Below are 18,180 nucleotides of genomic sequence, written 5' to 3' on the forward strand. Positions count from 1 at the left end.
ACTGCATGGTTTGCTGGACCACTTCAGGGGGCAGTTATAAGTAGTTAGTGTGGGACAGGAGTCACATATAAAGGTAGAGTTGGCAGGTTTCCTTCCCGAAAGAACATGAGTGACCTAGTTGAGTTTTCCTGACAATCAGATAGTTTTTTGATTGAACCTTTCTCTCTGGATAACTTAACTACAAAATTACTGTTTCGGCTCAAAACTAAACAGAAGCCATGTTTTTAAAATATTACTTATTGGGATTTCTTTCAGGTGCCTGGCAGAGAAGGGTGATGTAACTTTCATCAGACATACAACTATCTTTGAGAACACCGATGGTATGTGTGAGTTCTTGGCCCCAGTTTGTATAAAGTAACCACTTCTGGTAATTTAATGCATAAACCTATAGTTTGGTTATCCATTTTTGTTCATGTTGATTATTTTATGGAACTTTAGATCCATTAACAGGCTATTTAGCCCCTCAAACCTGTTCTACCATTCTGTTTTTTCTTGACCTCCATTTTCCCTGCATTTTCTCCAATCCTTTAATGCCTTTATCTGACAAAATGCAATTTGCTGAATTTAGTGGAGTCTGCCAGAGTGGGTATGATGGCAAGGAGAACAGAAGTATTGGGCAGGAGTACCTGCGTCCATATCCTGGCAATTTATTGGGGAGTGGGAAGGACCAGCCACAGGAATCCTTCCCAATGACAATAGGATGTCAATAAGGCTGAAATATACTGCTTAAAGACAATTGTCCCTGAGCCTATTGGAATTTAGTGGAGGTTCAGGATTCACACAAGTCTCCCACGGCTCCCAAAGACCCCTCCCAACAAATCCTGTTGGATTACATGTGACTCCTGTCCCAGGATTACTGCCTGTGCCACGGGAAGGTGAGAGCAGGAATGGAGTGAGGTGGAAGATGAATGTGTGGCTGAGGGACTGGTGCAGGGGGCAGGGATTCAGGTTCCTGGACCATTGGGACCTCTTTAGGGGCAGGGGTGATCTGTATACAAAAAACGGGTGGAACTTGAATCACAGGGGGACCAATATCCTGGCCGGTAGGTTGGCTAAGGCTACTGGGGAGAATTTAAACTAGATAGGTTGGGGGGAGGGGAGCTAGAAGAGTTGACTAGGATCAAGGAACTAATTGATGGGGGGGAGGATGCAGGGGTAAGGGGAATTACAAAATTAATGGTAGAGGAGAGGGTGCAAGTGAATGAAGGCGGTAATTTAGATAAGGGAGTAGAGGGAGAGGGTGTTCGCGACTCATCAAAGCGGGTCCAGATAAAAGCTGGAATAAGGACACTTTGCCTGAATGCACGAAGCATTCGGAACAAGGTAAATGAGTTGATGGTGCAAATCAGCACAAGTGGGTACGATCTAGTGGCCATTACAGAAACGTGGCTGAAAGGTGACCAGGACTGGGAGATGAATATCCAGGGGTATCAGGCGTTTAGGAAGAATAGACAGGAAGGAAAAGGTGGTGGGGTCGCGCTATTAATAAGAGATAATATCAGGGTAGTACTGAGGGATGACATAGGCTCTGAGGAACAAAACGTGGAATCATTATGGGTAGAGATGAGGAATAGTAGAGGGAGAAAGACACTAGTAGGTGTGGTATATAGGCCCCCAAATAATAATGTTGAGGTAGGGAGGGCTATAAACAAGCAGATAAGGGACGCGTGTAAAAACGGAACGGCAATAATCATGGGGGACTTCAACATGCACATTGACTGGCAGACTCAAGTCGGTAAGGGTGGAATGGAGGAAGAGTTCTTAGAATGCTGTCGGGATAGTTTCCTTGAACAGCATGTTACGGAACCGACGAGGGAACGAGCTATTTTGGATCTGGTATTGTGTAACGAGGTAGGTAGAATTAAGGATCTTATTGTGAAGGACCCTCTTGGGTCTAGTGACCACAATATGGTCGAATTTCTGATTCAGATGGAAGAGGAGAAAGTTTGGTCCCAAACCAGTGTCCTCTGTTTGAACAGAGGGAAATATGATAGGATGAGGGATGAATTGGCTAAGGTAGACTGGGAGAGCAGGCTGGCAGGTAGGATAGCTGAGGAACAGTGGAGGATTTTTAAGGAGATCCTTTTCAGTTCTCAGCAAAAATATATTCCAGCAAAAAACAAGGATTGTAAGAAAAGGGAGAACCAGCCGTGGATAACGAAGGAAATAAAGGAGAGTATTAAAATAAAAACAGCTGCGTACAGAGTGGCCAAAAATAGTGGAGAAACAAGTGATTGGGAAAAATTTAAGAAACAACAAAGAGAGACTAAGAAAGCGATAAAGAAAGGAAGGATAGACTATGAAGCTAGGCTAGCAATTAATATAAAAAATGATAGTAAAAGTTTTTATAAATATATAAAAAGGAATAGAGTGGCTAGAGTGAATGTTGGACCCTTGGAGGACGAGAGGGGGGAGTTAATAGTGGGAAATGAGGATATGGCTGAGTCTTTAAATAAGTTTTTTGTGTCGGTCTTCACGGTGGAGGACACAAATAGTTTGCCAAATATTAACGATAGAGGGTTGGCAGCAGGAGAAATACTTAATACAATTAATGTTACCAGAGAGGCAGTGCTGGGTAGACTAATGGGACTGAAGGTGGACAAGTCCCCGGGTCCGGATGGAATGCATCCCAGGGTATTGAAAGAAATGTCAGAGGTAATAGTGGATGCGTTAGTGATTATTTAGCAAAACTCGTTGCATTCTGGGGTAGTGCCGGTTGATTGGAAAACGGCTAATGTTACGCCGCTGTTTAAAAAAGGAAGGAGACAAAAGGCGGGTAATTATAGGCCGGTCAGCTTAACGTCTGTAGTAGGGAAAATGCTGGAATCCATTATTAAAGAGGAGATAGCAGGGCATCTGGATAGAAATGGTTCGATCAATCAGACGCAGCATGGATTCATGAGGGGAAAGTCGTGCTTGACGAACATGTTGGATTTTTATGAAGATGTGACTAGGGCGGTTGATGGAGGAGAACCGGTGGATGCGGTGTTTTTGAATTTCCAAAAGGCGTTTGATAAGGTGCCCCGTAAAAGGCTGCTGAAGAAGATTAGGGCACACGGAGTTGGGGGTAGTATGTTAAAGTGGATTGGGGACTGGCTATCCGACAGGAAGCAAAGAGTCGGAATAAATGGGTGTTTTTCCGGTTGGAGGAAGGTAACTAGTGGCGTGCCGCAGGGATCGGTACTCGGGCCGCAACTATTTACCATTTATATAGATGATCTGGAGGAGGGGACGGAGTGTAGGGTAACGAAGTTTGCAGACGACACAAAGATAAGTGGAAAAGTGAATCGTGTGGAGGACGGAGAAGATCTGCAGAGAGATTTGGACAGGCTGAGTGAGTGGGCGAGGATATGGCAAATGGAGTATAACGTTGATAAATGCGAGGTTATACACTTTGGAGGAAATAATAACAAATGGGATTACTATCTCAATGGAAACAAATTAAAACATGCTACCGTGCAAAGGGACCTGGGGGTCCTTGTGCATGAGACGCAAAAGCCCAGTCTGCAGGTACAACAGGTGATCAAGAAGGCAAATGGGATGTTGGCCTATATCGCGAGGGGGATAGAATATAAAAGCAGGGATGTCTTGATGCACCTGTACAGGGCATTGGTGAGGCCGCAGCTGGAATACTGTGTGCAGTATTGGTCCCCTTATATGAGGAAGGATATATTGGCATTGGAGGGAGTGCAGAGAAGGTTCACCAGGTTGATACCGGAGATGAGGGGTTTGGATTATGAGGAGAGGCTGAGGAGATTGGGTTTGTACTCGTTGGAGTTTAGAAGGATGAGGGGGGATCTTATGGAGACTTATAAGATAATGCGGGGGCTGGATAGGGTGGAGGCGGAGAGATTCTTTCCACTTAGTAAGGAAGTTAAAACTAGAGGACACAGCCTCAAAATAAAGGGGGGTCGGTTTAAGACAGAGTTGAGGAGGAACTTCTTCTCCCAGAGGGTGGTGAATCTCTGGAATTCTCTGCCCACTGAGGTGGTGGAGGCTACCTCGCTGAATATGTTTAAAGCGCGGATGGATGGATTCCTGATCGGTAAGGGAATTAAGGGTTATGGGGATCAGGTGGGTAAGTGGTACTGATCCACGTCAGATCAGCCATGATCTTATTGAATGGCGGGGCAGGCTCGAGGGGCTAGATGGCCTACTCCTGCTCCTATTTCTTATGTTCTTATGTTAGTTTACGGCCTCATGGGGTTTCCCTCATTCACAGGCACTCATTGCCCAATTGAAGGACCCAGCATTGGGAAGAGGTGCTGCTGAAAGCCATCCCTCATATGTCCACCCTCTGCCCCCCCCTCCCCACCCCCCCCCCCCCCCCCGCCCCCACCCCTGACCTCCAGCTGGCCCCTCACCTGTCTCTAGGGATCCAGCGTTGATCCTTTGGTTAGGCCTCTGATTGGTTGGCAATTCTTGGGAACAGGATTTCTTCCCTCCTTGGGCCTTAATCATACGGTTGCCTGAGTGCATTGCTGGTACTAAATTCCACCCTGTTTATCTTGAAAGCTCCAACTGACTTAGCATTCACATCCTTGCGGGGGAGTGAGTTATAGAGTTCCACAGAGCAATAAAGTACTTCTTGATTTTTGCCCGAAATAACTGAGCTCTATTTTAATTTTATATCTCCTTGCCCTTGATGCACCAACCGAAAGAAATAATTTCTCACTATCCTGCTGAATCCTTTGAACATTGGAAGCAACTCAGAAAGATTACCCCTCAATGTGCGATTAGAGAGATACCAGCCAAATTGATGCAACCTTAGAACTTATGGAACCATAAAATGGTTCCATTGCAGGAGGAGACCACTCAGCCTGCTATGTCTGTACTAACTCTCTGCAAAAGCAACACCGCTAATCCCATTCCCCTACCGTCTCCCCATAGTCCTGTTACTTTTTTATCTTCAGGTATTTATTCAATTCCCATTGGAAAGTCACGCTTGAACCTGTCTCCACTACACTATCAGGTAGTGCATTCCACATCCTAGCCACTTGCTGTGACAAAAAGCTTTTCCTCATTGTTCTTTTGCCATTCACCCTAAATCTGGTTCGTGACCCTTCCATCATTGGAACAGTTTCTCCCTATCTGCTCTCTCTAGACCCCTCATCATTCTGAATACCTCAATCAAATCTTCACTTAACCTTCGCTTCTCCAAGGAGAATTTACCCAACTGTTCTAATCTACTCACATGCTTGAAGTTCCTCATCCCTGGAACCATTTTCAAAAAGCTTTTCTTTGCCCACTCTAAATCCTTCACATCCTTCCTAAAGTGTGTTGCCCAGAATACATTACTCCAATTGAGTCCAAGCTGGCGTTTGACCATAAGACATAGGAGCAGAGCTAGGCCAATTGGCCTCTCAAGTCTGCTGTGCTATTCAATGAGATCATGGTGATCTGATATAATCCTCAACTCCACTGGTATTCTATAAAAGTTTATCATCACTTTGTTTTTGTCCTCTATTCATCTATAAAATCCAGAATCATGTATGCCTTTTTAAGAACTTTCTCATCCTACCCTGCAATCTTTAATGATTTGTGTACAAGTAGCCCCAGATCTTTCTGTTCCTCCACCCTTTTTAGAACTGTACTCTTTAATTAATATATTTATCCTTCGAAGCCCTGGAATAGACTAACCATGATAATGTTCCCGGGGCATGTCAGTGACAACTTCGAGGAAAGCTATTGGACAATTATAAACATGAGTATGTAAATGAAGTGGCCTTAATTACTCGACAAATAATGAGATTGCCTCATTGGTAGCGCTCTGTCTCTATGTCAGAAGGTTGTGGTTTCAGATCCTACCCTGATACTTGAACTGAACTTCTTGTCGGACACTCCCGTGCGGTGCTGAGAGAGAGGGATTGAGGTTAGGGATAGAATGGAGTTATGATGAGATCGATGAGGGAAAATATTAGATTCGTTCAACAGACATGGGAGGTAAAATTCACCTTTGCCAAGTCACTGGGAATGGAAAGGAGGCACAATGTGAAACAAAGGGGCTAATTCACTATCATCCTTTCAATTTTACAATCCCAAAAATTCTCACCTCCATGAGAGGCCTTTTTATTCTGGCTGAGTGAGCTAAGTGGACTGGCTAGATCCTCCTGATCCAGAACTATTTTGTGATCTGATGTTTTATACAACTTCAAACTCACTCCTGTTTCAATTTATTCTCAAAGGTGAACAGTAACTTGGAAATACTTATTTTTGTATTTCCATTCATTCTGAAACCTTACTGTTGAGGTTTTAGCATAAACACTTGAGTGGTTCTGTTTTATATAACATGAAGAAGGGAATCAAACTGTGATGTGATAGGAGGGCAGTGAGGGTGAGCCACGCAGGCCAGGTAATTAATCTGTGTGCCACGGCTCTGGATATTAAATCAATCAATGTTTCATCTTCCAGGTAATTCACCTGAGGAATGGGCTGCAGGCCTCCGCTCCAGTGATTTCAGGCTTCTCTGCTTAAATGGCACTCAGGCCCCAGTGACAGATTACAAGACGTGTCATTTGGCGCAAGTAGCAGCTCGGACTGTTGCGTCCCGTCCAGAGATGAGGGATCAAGTTCTGCAGTTATTAAAAGAGCAGCAAGTGAGTATTTGGGATTAACCCGCACTCAGTGAATCTTTTAGGGTAGGGCGTGTATGTAGCCATTCTGGGTGTTCAGTGATTGACTTCAATCCGCGTCAGTCTCTGGGATTGAGCTCAGCTCATTGCAAGCATTTCAGGTTGGGGTGGTGCTTGGTGCTACAGTTCAGAGGAAGCTTTACTCTGTATCTGGGAAGCTTTACTCTGTATCCCTTACCTGGGAGGGTGTGGAGGAAGCTTAACCAGCTGTGCTGTTCCTCCCTTGGTAAAAGTTTAAAGTTTATTTATTAGTGTCACAAGTAGGCTTACATTAACACTGCAATGAAATTACTGTGAAAATCCCCTAGTCACCACACTCTGGTGGCTGTTCGGGTACACTGAGGGAGAATTTAGCATGGCCATTGCACCTAACCAGCACGTCTTTGGACTGTGGGAGGAAACTGGAGGAAACCCACACAGACACGGGGAAAAAATGCAAACTCCGCCAGATAGTGACCCAAGCCCGGAATCAAACCTGTGTCCCTGGCGCTGTGAGGCAGCAGTGCTACCCATTGTGCCATCATGCTGGGGGAAAGTCTGGGAGAATGTAGAGAGAGCTTACACTGGATTTAACCTATGCTACACCTGGATCTGGTATATCCCTCATCTGGCAGAGAAAATAATTACCTCGTTCCCAATTCTGAATATTGCAATCTGGTTTATTTTAAATGTGACACTGATTTCCATTCTCTAGTCTCAGAGACAGATACGTTCGAAAAATGGAGAAAGATCAAATCCCAGTGAACAATGTGGGAGTGGTGGATCATCTTGGCTCCTCTAGGTCAGGGATAGGCAAACTATGGCTGGTGGGAACTTTTAATCTGGCCCATGACTGTGCCACATGGTCAAACAACCACTGGAAGATTTTTTTTCAGGTAAGTTTGGCAATGAGTGGTGGGCAGTTCCTATGAAGCCCACAAGACCCCTTCCTTGCAATTGAGTCTTTGTGCAGCATCTCCTGTGAATCATCGAAGAGTGGAGACTAGGAGCTTTTTTCTAATTCCAGCCCCGAAACCCAGCAAAAGGCTTTCCACCTCCTCGTAGAAACTGATTTTACAGCTCTCAGGCCGTCAACAGCAACTGAGTGGCTGCAGATGAATTTGGAACGTTGGAAGCTCAGACGTCAATATTCCCACATGAGTGGGAATAAGTTCCCAGCATGAAGGGGAAGCAGTGGCGTAGTAGTATTGTCGCTGGACTGGTAAGCCAGACATCCAGGGTAGTGCTCTGGGGATCAGGGTTCAAATCCTGCCATGGCAGATGATGGAATTTAAATTGAATAAAATAAAATCTGAAGTTAAAAATCTAATGATGACTATGAAACTGTTGTCAATTAGGGGAGGAAATCTGTCGTCTTTACCTGGTCTGGCCTACATGTGACTCCAGATACACAGCAATATGAGTGACTCTTAAATGCTCTCATAAGTGGGCAATAAATGCTGGCCCAGCCAGTGACACCCTCATTCCACGAACAAATAAAATTAACCAGGGGACAAATTTTGTTGGAAGGGCAAGTTTTGGGGGTACAGACACTCCATGAGTTTCGTGAAGATGACAGTGGTGCAAGTGACAGTACAGATACAGGCTTGGGATATTTTCTGGGGAGGCTTCCTGCCTACTGAGGTTTTACACCAAATTATACATCCAAATCGCTTGTGCTAAAACAGGCCAGATCAATACTGGAAACAGTCAGAAGCTCCTGGGAATGGGCTGGTACTGCAACCAAAGATTCAAAAGTAATTCCGTCTGTTCACCATTTCATTTTGGATCACAGGTGGACCAGCAAAGCAGTTTTAAGTACCCTTAGGGATGGATTTAATGAGTCCCCAGCCGGCATATATGAAGGCCTTCCCACTGCCTGCTCTCCCACCCCGACCTCTCTGCCATATTATGATGGGTGGGAAAGGCATTGTGTAGCCCGCCTGCCCTTAGGCCTATTGAGGCCTTAACACACCAATGGCAGGGAAAGGCAGAGGCAAGACGGGCAGCCCAGCAGTTTCCACTGAATGGAAATATCAGGTAGGATGGGGGGGGGGGAAGAATGGGCAACCCCAAAGATCATAACCTTGCGTAACCCTCCTTCCCTGGTCCCTCAATCCCAATTTTCGCACCCCCCTCCCCCACTCTCTCCCAACTCACCTCTGACCTCCTCTCCTTTGCTGGGGTCTGCCAGCCAGACCCATCCGAAATCTCAGACTTGCCTTTAAGTCCCAGGCTGCACCAGTCTTCTTCCTTGGGGACTGCCTCTAATCCCAGCAGTGGCCACCCCCTTGAAGCTGGCACTGCTGGGACCATAGATCTGCCAGCCAACCAGATTGGCCTGCAGATGTCTCGGGTGTGATTTGTTCCCAGGCGGGGTGGGGTTGAAGCGCCCACTCTGATTCAATTGAGGCTGTTCCCAGCACAATATTGCTGTGAGGCAGCTGGCTTTCAGGTTTGAGTCAGAAGGCGGGAAATCTGGCACCCAGTGAAATCTAGCCCATAAATTCAAATACTTGATTCCATCAGAAAAACAAACACTGTTTTTGTTTTCATGTGGTTAATTAAGTGATGCTCTGGGAACCACTGAAGATTTATTTACCATTTTGAGATGGGCACCTCAGTTGAAAAAGTGTTTTCTGTTCCTGCCAGAGCTGCAGCTAAGGTTAGATAAATTAAAGATGATGAGGGTAATAGAAGATGAAGATGTGTGTAGTTTTAGGGTTTAAACCATGAGGAAATTGAAAATTGGAATGTGGTCCCCAACAGGTTTTGGATCAGATTACAGATGCAACTGGTAGCATCTCCTTTAAGATGTGCCGCCAGGTATATGGCCCTCTGTACAGTTTCCATACTCAGACGGGCCCTGTTGTCAGAAAGTTTACCCAGCCTTGCTCTCGGTTAATTGAGTGAATGTATCGATGTCCATCAGAGTCTCGACACGTCCTGTTGATAGAAGATGATTCATGTGCAGGCCACGGGAGCAGGTTTTCTGTCAACACCAGTAATCAATTATTTCCTAATGCAGCTCAAACATGGCCGTGGTGGATCTGAAGAAGATGAATTCGCAATGTTCGATTCAACCAAGTTTCAAGGCAGGCGGCTCTTATTTTCAGACTCAACTCAATGCCTGGTTGAAGTGCCCACCGCAGATTTCACACACTTGCTGGGTGAAGGATATGTCACAGCAATGGAAGGCCTCTACACCTGTGAACCTCCTGGTAAATAAATGAAAAACTATTGCAAGTCATAGCAAAGGACTGCGCAGAGTGAACTGTCGTGTATTGGGAACATGGAATCCCCAAACAAATTTAGCCAGCAGTTTCTTACCTCTTCCACAGACTGTTCCACTTATTAGGCTAACTTATAAAAAATGAATGCCAAGCAAAAAAAAAATTGAAGGACAAGCAGCCAGAAGCTGGGTTACAGAGGTTAGGTTCAGCAGGGTTTTAAAGGAGCAGGGAGTATGATAAATCAGAGGGGATGAGAGAAGACATTTCAGATCACAGAGCTTCAGTAACCAAAGGCGTGACCCTGCCAGTGATGATGCAAAAGTGGAGAGTCCACTGGAGTCAGAAAAACACAGATTTTTAGGAAGGTTGCAGGACTCAAGGAGGTTACAGACGTAGGGAGGTACAAGGCCATGGAGGGATTAAAATCTGAGCATGAGAATTTTAACTTCGAAGTCTTGAGAGACTGATAGGCAATATATGTCAACAAAAAGTGAGGTGATGGGTTAAGCAAGCCTGGTGTGGGTGTAAAAGGACAGTGTCTGACTCATTGTCCCAAGCAGTCTCAGAGTGTGAAAGGACAGTGTCTGATCCACTGTCCTACCCAGTCCCAGAGTGGGAAAGGACAGTGTCTGACCCACTGTCCCACCCAGTCCCAGAGTGGGAAAGGACAGTGTCTGACCCACTGTCCCACCCAGTCCCAGAGTGGGAAAGGACAGTGTCTGACCCACTGTCTCACCCAGTCCCAGAGTGGGAAAGGACAGTGTCTGACCCACTGTCCCACCCAGTCGCAGAGTGTTAAAGGACAGTGTCTGACCCAATCCCAGAGTATTAAAGGACAGTGTCTGACCCCATTAACCATCAATCACTATTTTTAAGAAGTGTTGTAGAAACATAGTGAGCGAGTGGTCCAATGGTTAGTGTATCACAGACTATTTCCACCTCAGCAACATGGGAACAGGAGGAAACCATTTCACCCCTTGTGTTTCTTCTGCCACTCAAGCATTGTAGTTTGAAATCTCAGCTCCATTTTCCCATCTAATTACTGTTCCTGGATGGAACAGTGGGTGAAAGACTATTCATTTTCTGGGACTTAATAAGCTTATTGAATGCTGACCTATCAAATTCAGTTTTCAAATTTTCGGATTAAACATTTAGATCATTCTAGATCTCCACTACCCTTCCTATTCAGTGTGGGCCATAGAACATAGAATCCCTAAGTGCAGAAGGAGGCCATTTGTCTCATTGAGTCAGAAGGTATCTTACCCAGGCCCTCTCCCCCACCCTATCCCCATAACACTGTGCATTTACCATGGCTAATCCATCTAACCTACACATTTTGGGACTAAAGAGTAATATACCATGGACACCCACCTAACCTCCACATCTTTGGACTGTGGGAGGAAACCTACACAGACACGGGGAAACATAGAAACATAGAAACTAGAAGCAGGAGTAGGCCATTTGGCCCTTCGAGCCTGCTTTGCCATTCATTATGATCATGGCTGATCATCAAATTCAATATCCTGATTCCCCCTTCCCCCGTATCCCCCATTCCCTTTAGCCTCAAGAGATATATCTAATTTCTTCTTGAAATCACACAACGTTTTGATCTCAACTACTTTGTGTTAGTGAATTCCACAGATCCACCACTTTCTGGGTGAAGAAATTTCTCCTCACCTCAGTCCGAAAAGGTTTACCCCTTATCCTCAAACTATGACCCCTAGCTTTAGACTCCTGCACCATTGGGAACATTCTTTCTGAATCTACCTTGTCTAACCCTGTTAGAATTTTATAAGTTTCTCTGAGATCCCCTCTCGTTCTTCTAAACTCCAATGAATATAATCCTAATCGATTTAGTCTCACCTCATATGACAGACCTGCCAGCCCAGGAAATAGCCTGGTAAACTTTTGCTGTACTCCCTCTATAGCAAGGACGTCCTTCTTCAGATAAGGACACAAAAACTGCACACAGTAATCCAGTCATGGCCTCACCAATGCCCCATACAATTGCAGGAAAACATCCCTATTCCTATACTCAAATCCTCTTGCTATGAGCAGGCTACTGCCTGTTGTACCTGCTTACTTACAAGTGTGCAAACTCCACAGTCACGCAAGGCCGAAATTGAACCCGGTTCCCTGACGTTGTGAAGCAGCAGTACTGACCACTCTGCCACCTTGCTGTGGCCCAATTTCTCACGTGGCTCAGTTTGCATTTTCCTATTGATGGTAGGTCCAATGGATTGGAAAAAATGCTAGTGTAACACCCTTGAGAAAAAAGGGAGGGAGGCAAAAGATAGGAAACTATAGACCAGTTAGTTTAATATCTGTTGTTGGGAAATTGTTAGAATCCATTATTAAGGAAGTAATACATGACATTTAGAAAGTCAAAATGCAATCCATCAGAGTCAGTATGGTTTTGTGAAGAGTAAATTATGTTTGACTGATTTGCTAGTGTTCATCGAAGATGTAACAAGCCAAGTGGATAATGGGGATCCTGTAGATGTATATCTGGACTTCACTAAGGCATTTGGTATGGTGCTGCACAGAAAATTAATACCCAAGGTAAGATCACATGGGATTTGGGGTAATTTATTAGCTTGGATAGAAGACAGAAGGCAGAGAGTTGGGATAAATGCGTCTTTTTCTGATTGGCAAGTAGTAACTAGTGGGGTGCCACTAGTTCAGTCCTTGGGCCCCAACTATTTACAATCTATATTAATGACTTGGATAGAGGTATTACAGCCAACTTTGCAGATGACACTAAAATAGGTGGGTAGTAAATTGCAATGAGGAAATAAGAAATTTACAAATGGATGTAGATTGGTTGGTTGAATGGGCCAAAATATGGCAGATAGAGTTTAACGTGGATAAGTGTGAGGTCATCCATTTTGGATGGAAAAGTGGAAAGGTAACTTATTATCTAAATGGAGAGAGACTTTGGGATGCTTTGGTGCAGAGGGATCTGGGTGTCCTTATGCATGAGTCGCAGGAAGCTAGTATTCAGGTACAGCAGGTAATGAGGAAAGCAAATGGAATTTTGGCATTTATAGCTAAAGGAATAGAGTATAAAAGTAAGGAGGTATTGCTGCAACTATACAAAGCATTGGTGAGACCACACCCAGAGTACTGTGTAGAGTTTTTGTCCGCTTATTTGAGGAAGGATGTAGTAGCATTGGAGTTGGTTCAGAGGAGGTTCACTAGATTGATTCCAGAGATGAGAGGTTTGTCTTATGAAAAGAGACTGAGCAGCTTAGGCCTATAAGGGAAGAGATTGCAGAGCCTCTGGTGATGATCTTTGCGTCATCGATGGAGACGGGAGAGGTTCCGGAGGATTGGAGGATTGCGGATGTGGTTCCTATATTCAAGAAAGGGAATAGGGATAACCCAGGAAATTACCGACCGGTGAGTCTAACCTCAGTGGTTGGTAAGTTGATGGAGAAGATCCTGAGGGACAGGATTTATGAACATTTAGAGAAGTTTAGTACGCTCAAAAGTAGTCAGCACGGCTTTGCCAAAGGCAAATCGTGCCTTATGAGCCTGGAGGAGTTCTTTGAAAATGTGACTAAACACATTGACGAAGGAAAAGCGGTAGATGTGGTTTACATGGACTACAGCAAGGTGTTCGATAAGGTCCCCCATGCAAGACTTCTTAAGAAAGTGAGAGGGCATGGGATCCAAGGAGCTGTTGTCGTGTGGATCCAGAACTGGCTTGCCTGCAGAAGGCAGAGAGTGGTTGTCGACGGGTCTTTTTCTGAATGGAGGTCGGTCACCAGTGTTGTGCCCCAGGGATCTGTTCTGGGACCCTTGCTGTTTGTCATTGTCATAAATGACCTGGATGAGGAAGTGGAGGGAGGGGTTGGTAAGTTTGCCGACGACACGAAGGTTGGTGGTGTTGTGGATAGGTTGGAGGGATGTCAGAAGCTGCAGCGTGACATAGATAGGATGCAAGACTGGGCAGAGAAGTGGCAGATGGACTTCAACCCATGACCGCGGAACCCGGATAAATGTGTAGTGATCCATTTTGGCAGGTCAAATGGGATGAAGGAGTATAATATCAAGGGTAAGACTCTTAGCAGTGTAGAGGATCAGAAGGACCTTGGGGTCCGGGTCCATAGGACTCTTAAATCGGCCTCGCAGGTAGAGGAGGTGGTTAAGAAGGCGTATGGTGTGCTGGCCTTCATCAATCGAGGGATTGAGTTTAGGAGTCAGGAGATAATGATGCAGCTTTATAAGACCCTCGTCAGACCCCACTTGGAGTACTGTGCTCAGTTCTGGTCGCCTCATTACAGGAGGGATGTGGAAATGATTGAAAGGGTGCAGAGAAGATTTACAAGGATGTTGCCTGGATTGGTTGGCATGCCTTATGAGGATTGGTTGAGGGAGCTCGGTCTTTTCTCCTTGGAGAGACGAAGGATGAGAGGTGATCTGATAAAGGTGTACAAGATGTTGAGAGGTATAGATCGGGTGGATTCTCAGAGGCTTTTTCCCAAGGCTGAAATGGCTTCTACGAGAGGACACAGGTTTAAGGTGCTGGGGAGTAGGTACAGAGGAGATGTCAGGGGTAAGTTTTTCACTCAGAAGGTGGTGGGTGAGTGGAATCGGCTGCCGTCAGTGGAGGTGGAGGCAAACTCAATAGGGTCTTTTAAGAGACTTCTGGATGAGTACATGGGACTTAATAGGATTGAGGGTTATAGGTAAGCCTAGGTAGGTAGGGACATGACCGCCGCAACTTGTGGGCCGAAGGGCCTGTTTGTGCTGTATTTTTTCTATGTTCTATACTCTCCAGGGTTTGGAAGAATGAGAGGTGATCTATCTGAGGTATATAAGATGATGCAAGATATTGACAAAGTTGATGTAGAGCGGATGCTTCCTGCTGGGGGGAAATCTAGAACAAGAGGTCATAGTTTTAGTATAAGGGGTAGCAGATTTAAAACCGAGATGAGGAGAAACTACGTGCGTGATCTTACCGGCCGTTCATGCCATGTCCCTGCTGCAGAGAGGTTGCAGAATTTGGCAACCAGCCAAATCTCTGTTCACTTCAGCAAGATGGGAAAATCCTGCCAGTGTGAGCAGCCGCAACATTCTGGCCTACTTCTCTCAATGGTCATGAGTCTGTGGAATTCACTACCCAGAGTGTGGTGGATGGCGGGACATTGAGTAAATTGAAGGAGGAGATGGACACATTTTTAAGTCATAATGGGTTGAAGCATCACGGAGAACGGGCAGGAAAGTGGGGTTAATGCTGAGATGGGATCAGCCATGATCATATTGAATAGCTTACTCCTGCGCCTATTCTTACATTTCTGTGTATGGTAGAAAACCATGGAAAAGTGAATTTTACATGGTTGGGTTTTCCTCAGCAGCTGCCAGTCTCTGAATTTCCCTCCATCATAAGGAAGGGGTGGAAATCACAGACTGAGTCACAGAAGCAGAAACACCAGAATGTCCAATTATTATTGTCTCATTGAAATCTCCTTTTATTACAGATTCCCCTGAAATCTATCTCCTCGGCCGCTGCCAGGCCTAACAATGATTTGACCACAATTTCTCCATTGATCACTCAACGACTCGTACTGCAGCTTGGGACGATTATTCTCCATTCTCTCTGGGTGATATCAGCTTCCATTCAATGATATCCCCTCTATTTCCACCTGAATTGTTTGTATCTACTGAACTTATTATCAACAGACATGGATCTCATTCTGAATTCCTCGATCGTTAAATAAACTCTTCCTCCATCAGGAATTTCAGTCCTTTTATTTTGTCATTGTGGGAATGTGATGGTGCAATGTCAGTAACACCAGATAGAAGTAGACACAGTAGATTCCTATTCAGTATTAAACTCTGCCTTCATATCCAGTCCAGACAAATACCATAAAATCTCCTCTGTATGAAAGCTGTTGTGTTTAGACTCAGTCACATTCCTGTACGTTTAAACTGCTTCAGAAAAGAACATGGGCAGCAAGGTGGCACGGGGCGACACAGTGGTTAGCACTGCTGCCTCACAGCGCCAGGGACCTGGGTTCAATTTTGGCCTCCGGTAACTGTGTGGAGTTTGCACATTCTCCCCATGTCTGCGTGGGTTTCCTCTGGGTGCTCCGGTTTCCTCCCACAGTCCAAATTTGTGCGGGTTAAGTTGATTGGCAATGTTAAATTGCCCCTTCGTGTCAGGGGGATCAGCAGGGTAAATACTTGAGGTTATGTGATGGGGCCTGGGTGGCATTGTTGTCGGTGCAGGCTTGATGGCCTGAATGGCCTCCTTCTGCACTGTAGTGATTCTATGGGAAAACCCTTCGCATGGGGAAACCCCTCGCATCTTGTGCTCTTGTGACACATACATATTCTATATTTAGCCTCCACTGCAAAAATTATTGAATTAACAGAACGTTAATATTTGTTTGTTATATTAGTTAGGCTTCAATATTTTGCTTTGTGCTAGAGTTAGTGAATTTGTGGTTTTTGAACATATTAATAGTGATGGAGAAAGAAATACTGGACATGTGGCTAGAGAGACTGGGGAAACTTTGATCGATCACAATGGGGCAGAGAAAGTTATAAATTCCAAAATGGGAAAATTGTTCCTGACGTAGCTATTTTTGGAATAATGGAGGTGTGCTATGGAATAAGTGACTTCCTCCTCTCCAGAGGAGGGTCCCTAATTTAAATATTTCAATGAAACTGTGGACATCAGATTTTGGCTGTGGTTCAAATCTATGGTGTAAGCTTGCGAAACCTGGCAGTTAAAGAAGGTGAGGATCCGTCAGGTAAGCAATTCCCTAGCCCAGCTTGTGGGCCAAGAAGAGCAAATGTGTTTCTTCCCAGTCTCTCAAGTTGAATTATTTCCCATGATCGGAAATCCTTCTGCTCTCACTCCACTCCCAAATGGATCCATCGCTGTTGAACAACACCACCCCTCACCCTGAATATTCCCAACAACCCTAATTAGAATTAACCCAACTCTCAACAGACCCATTCCCTGAACAGAAGGCTCTGAAGTGATAATATTTCTCAAATATCTTTTTTATTATTTGATAGGATGTGGGCATTCCTGGCAAGGCCCAGCACTCGTTGCACATCCCAAATTGCCCTTCAGAAGGCAGTGATGAGCCACCATTTTTGATTCACTGGAGTCCATCTCGAGCAGGTTAGGAATGAACTTCCAGGATTTTGATCCAGAGGAAGTGATGGAGTTAATTTGAAGTTAGTATGAGGTCGGATTCTCCCAAAAAGATTCTAAGTATTGAATTTGCGTAAAAACTGAAGTTAATCCTGCTGGTTTTTTCAGCGGAATTTTCAAAATGAATCTCCCATACTCTGTGCATCACAGAGTGCACTAGCGTGAATATCATTAAAAATCAGTGGGCAGAGCCTACTCCCGCCGGAGAGGCCGGCTGCATAATGCTGAGTGGGCCACTGCGCATGCGCCGATCTGTCAGCGCTGAGATCAGCGCCTGTGCAGTGGCCCCGCACTGCCGGCCTCCCGGTCGCTGGCCAGTTCGATCGTTGGCCAGCCACGCAACCCCCCCCATCGCTGGCTGTGTGAGCCCCCCACACCCCGATCGTTGGCCCCCTGGACGTGTCCAGGCCAGCCCAGAACACCTCCCCTCCATCCCCCCTCTGGCAGTCCCGATTCCCCTGGCAGGCAGATCCTGTCCCCACTTCTGTTGGCCGGCCTGATCGATGGCCTCCCTCCCTCTGTCACCGCCAAGTGCAGAGTGGCAGTGGGCACCTCACCCTCTCTGATCTTCCCCCTAGAGGCCTCGCTCCTGTAGGCCCCACCCCCTTGGCACTGCCCAATGCCTGGTGGGCAGTGCCAAGGTGCCACCTGGACATTCTACTTTGCTCCTTGGGCAGTGCCGGGGGCCGCCAGCTTCTCACTAGTGGGGAGCAATTGTAAACCCTGCTGGAATGAAACACTCCTGGTAGGGGGGAGGTGGGGGGGAGGCTAGCAGGCCTGGAGACTTCAGTCCCGGGCCCGCTAATTATATTTAAATCACCATTTAAATAATATATGCAGCTCTGTGCCAATTTCTGGCGTGAAGCTGACGGCGCCGGAAATTCACCGGCTGGAGACACGCGGAGGCCGTGGCGCCCAGCGGGGAGCTCGCTACATGGCCTCCGCTTGAGTCTCCTTGCCTGCTGCACTACTAAAGCAGCGCAGCGGGCTTGGAGAATCACCCCCATGGTTTGTGGCGTGGATGGAAATTTGTCAGTGGTGGTGTTCCTATGAGTTTGCTGCCCTCTTCTACCAGTTGGTAGCCTTTGCGTAGAAGGTACACACTGCCACCATTTTGTGTTGGTTTGTAGAGGCAGTGAATGATTAAGTTGATGGAGAT

General features: G+C 45.8%; 1 protein-coding gene across 1 annotated transcript in view; it reads left to right on the plus strand.

Moving 5' to 3' along the window:
• Positions 1-15,589, plus strand: part of LOC144491831 (serotransferrin-B-like) — a 105,606-nt gene extending 90,017 nt beyond the window's left edge. The window contains exons 22-26 of the mRNA XM_078210124.1: positions 256-320; positions 6,412-6,596; positions 9,640-9,832; positions 12,297-12,406; positions 15,331-15,589. Coding sequence (XP_078066250.1) covers positions 256-320; positions 6,412-6,596; positions 9,640-9,832; positions 12,297-12,406; positions 15,331-15,477 — 700 coding nt within the window. The 3' untranslated portion in view covers positions 15,478-15,589. The remainder of the gene's footprint in view (positions 1-255; positions 321-6,411; positions 6,597-9,639; positions 9,833-12,296; positions 12,407-15,330) is intronic.
• Positions 15,590-18,180: the final 2,591 nt, after the last annotated feature.

The sequence above is a fragment of the Mustelus asterias genome, chromosome 3 (genome assembly GCF_964213995.1).
Source record: "Mustelus asterias chromosome 3, sMusAst1.hap1.1, whole genome shotgun sequence".
Taxonomy (NCBI): domain Eukaryota; kingdom Metazoa; phylum Chordata; class Chondrichthyes; order Carcharhiniformes; family Triakidae; genus Mustelus; species Mustelus asterias.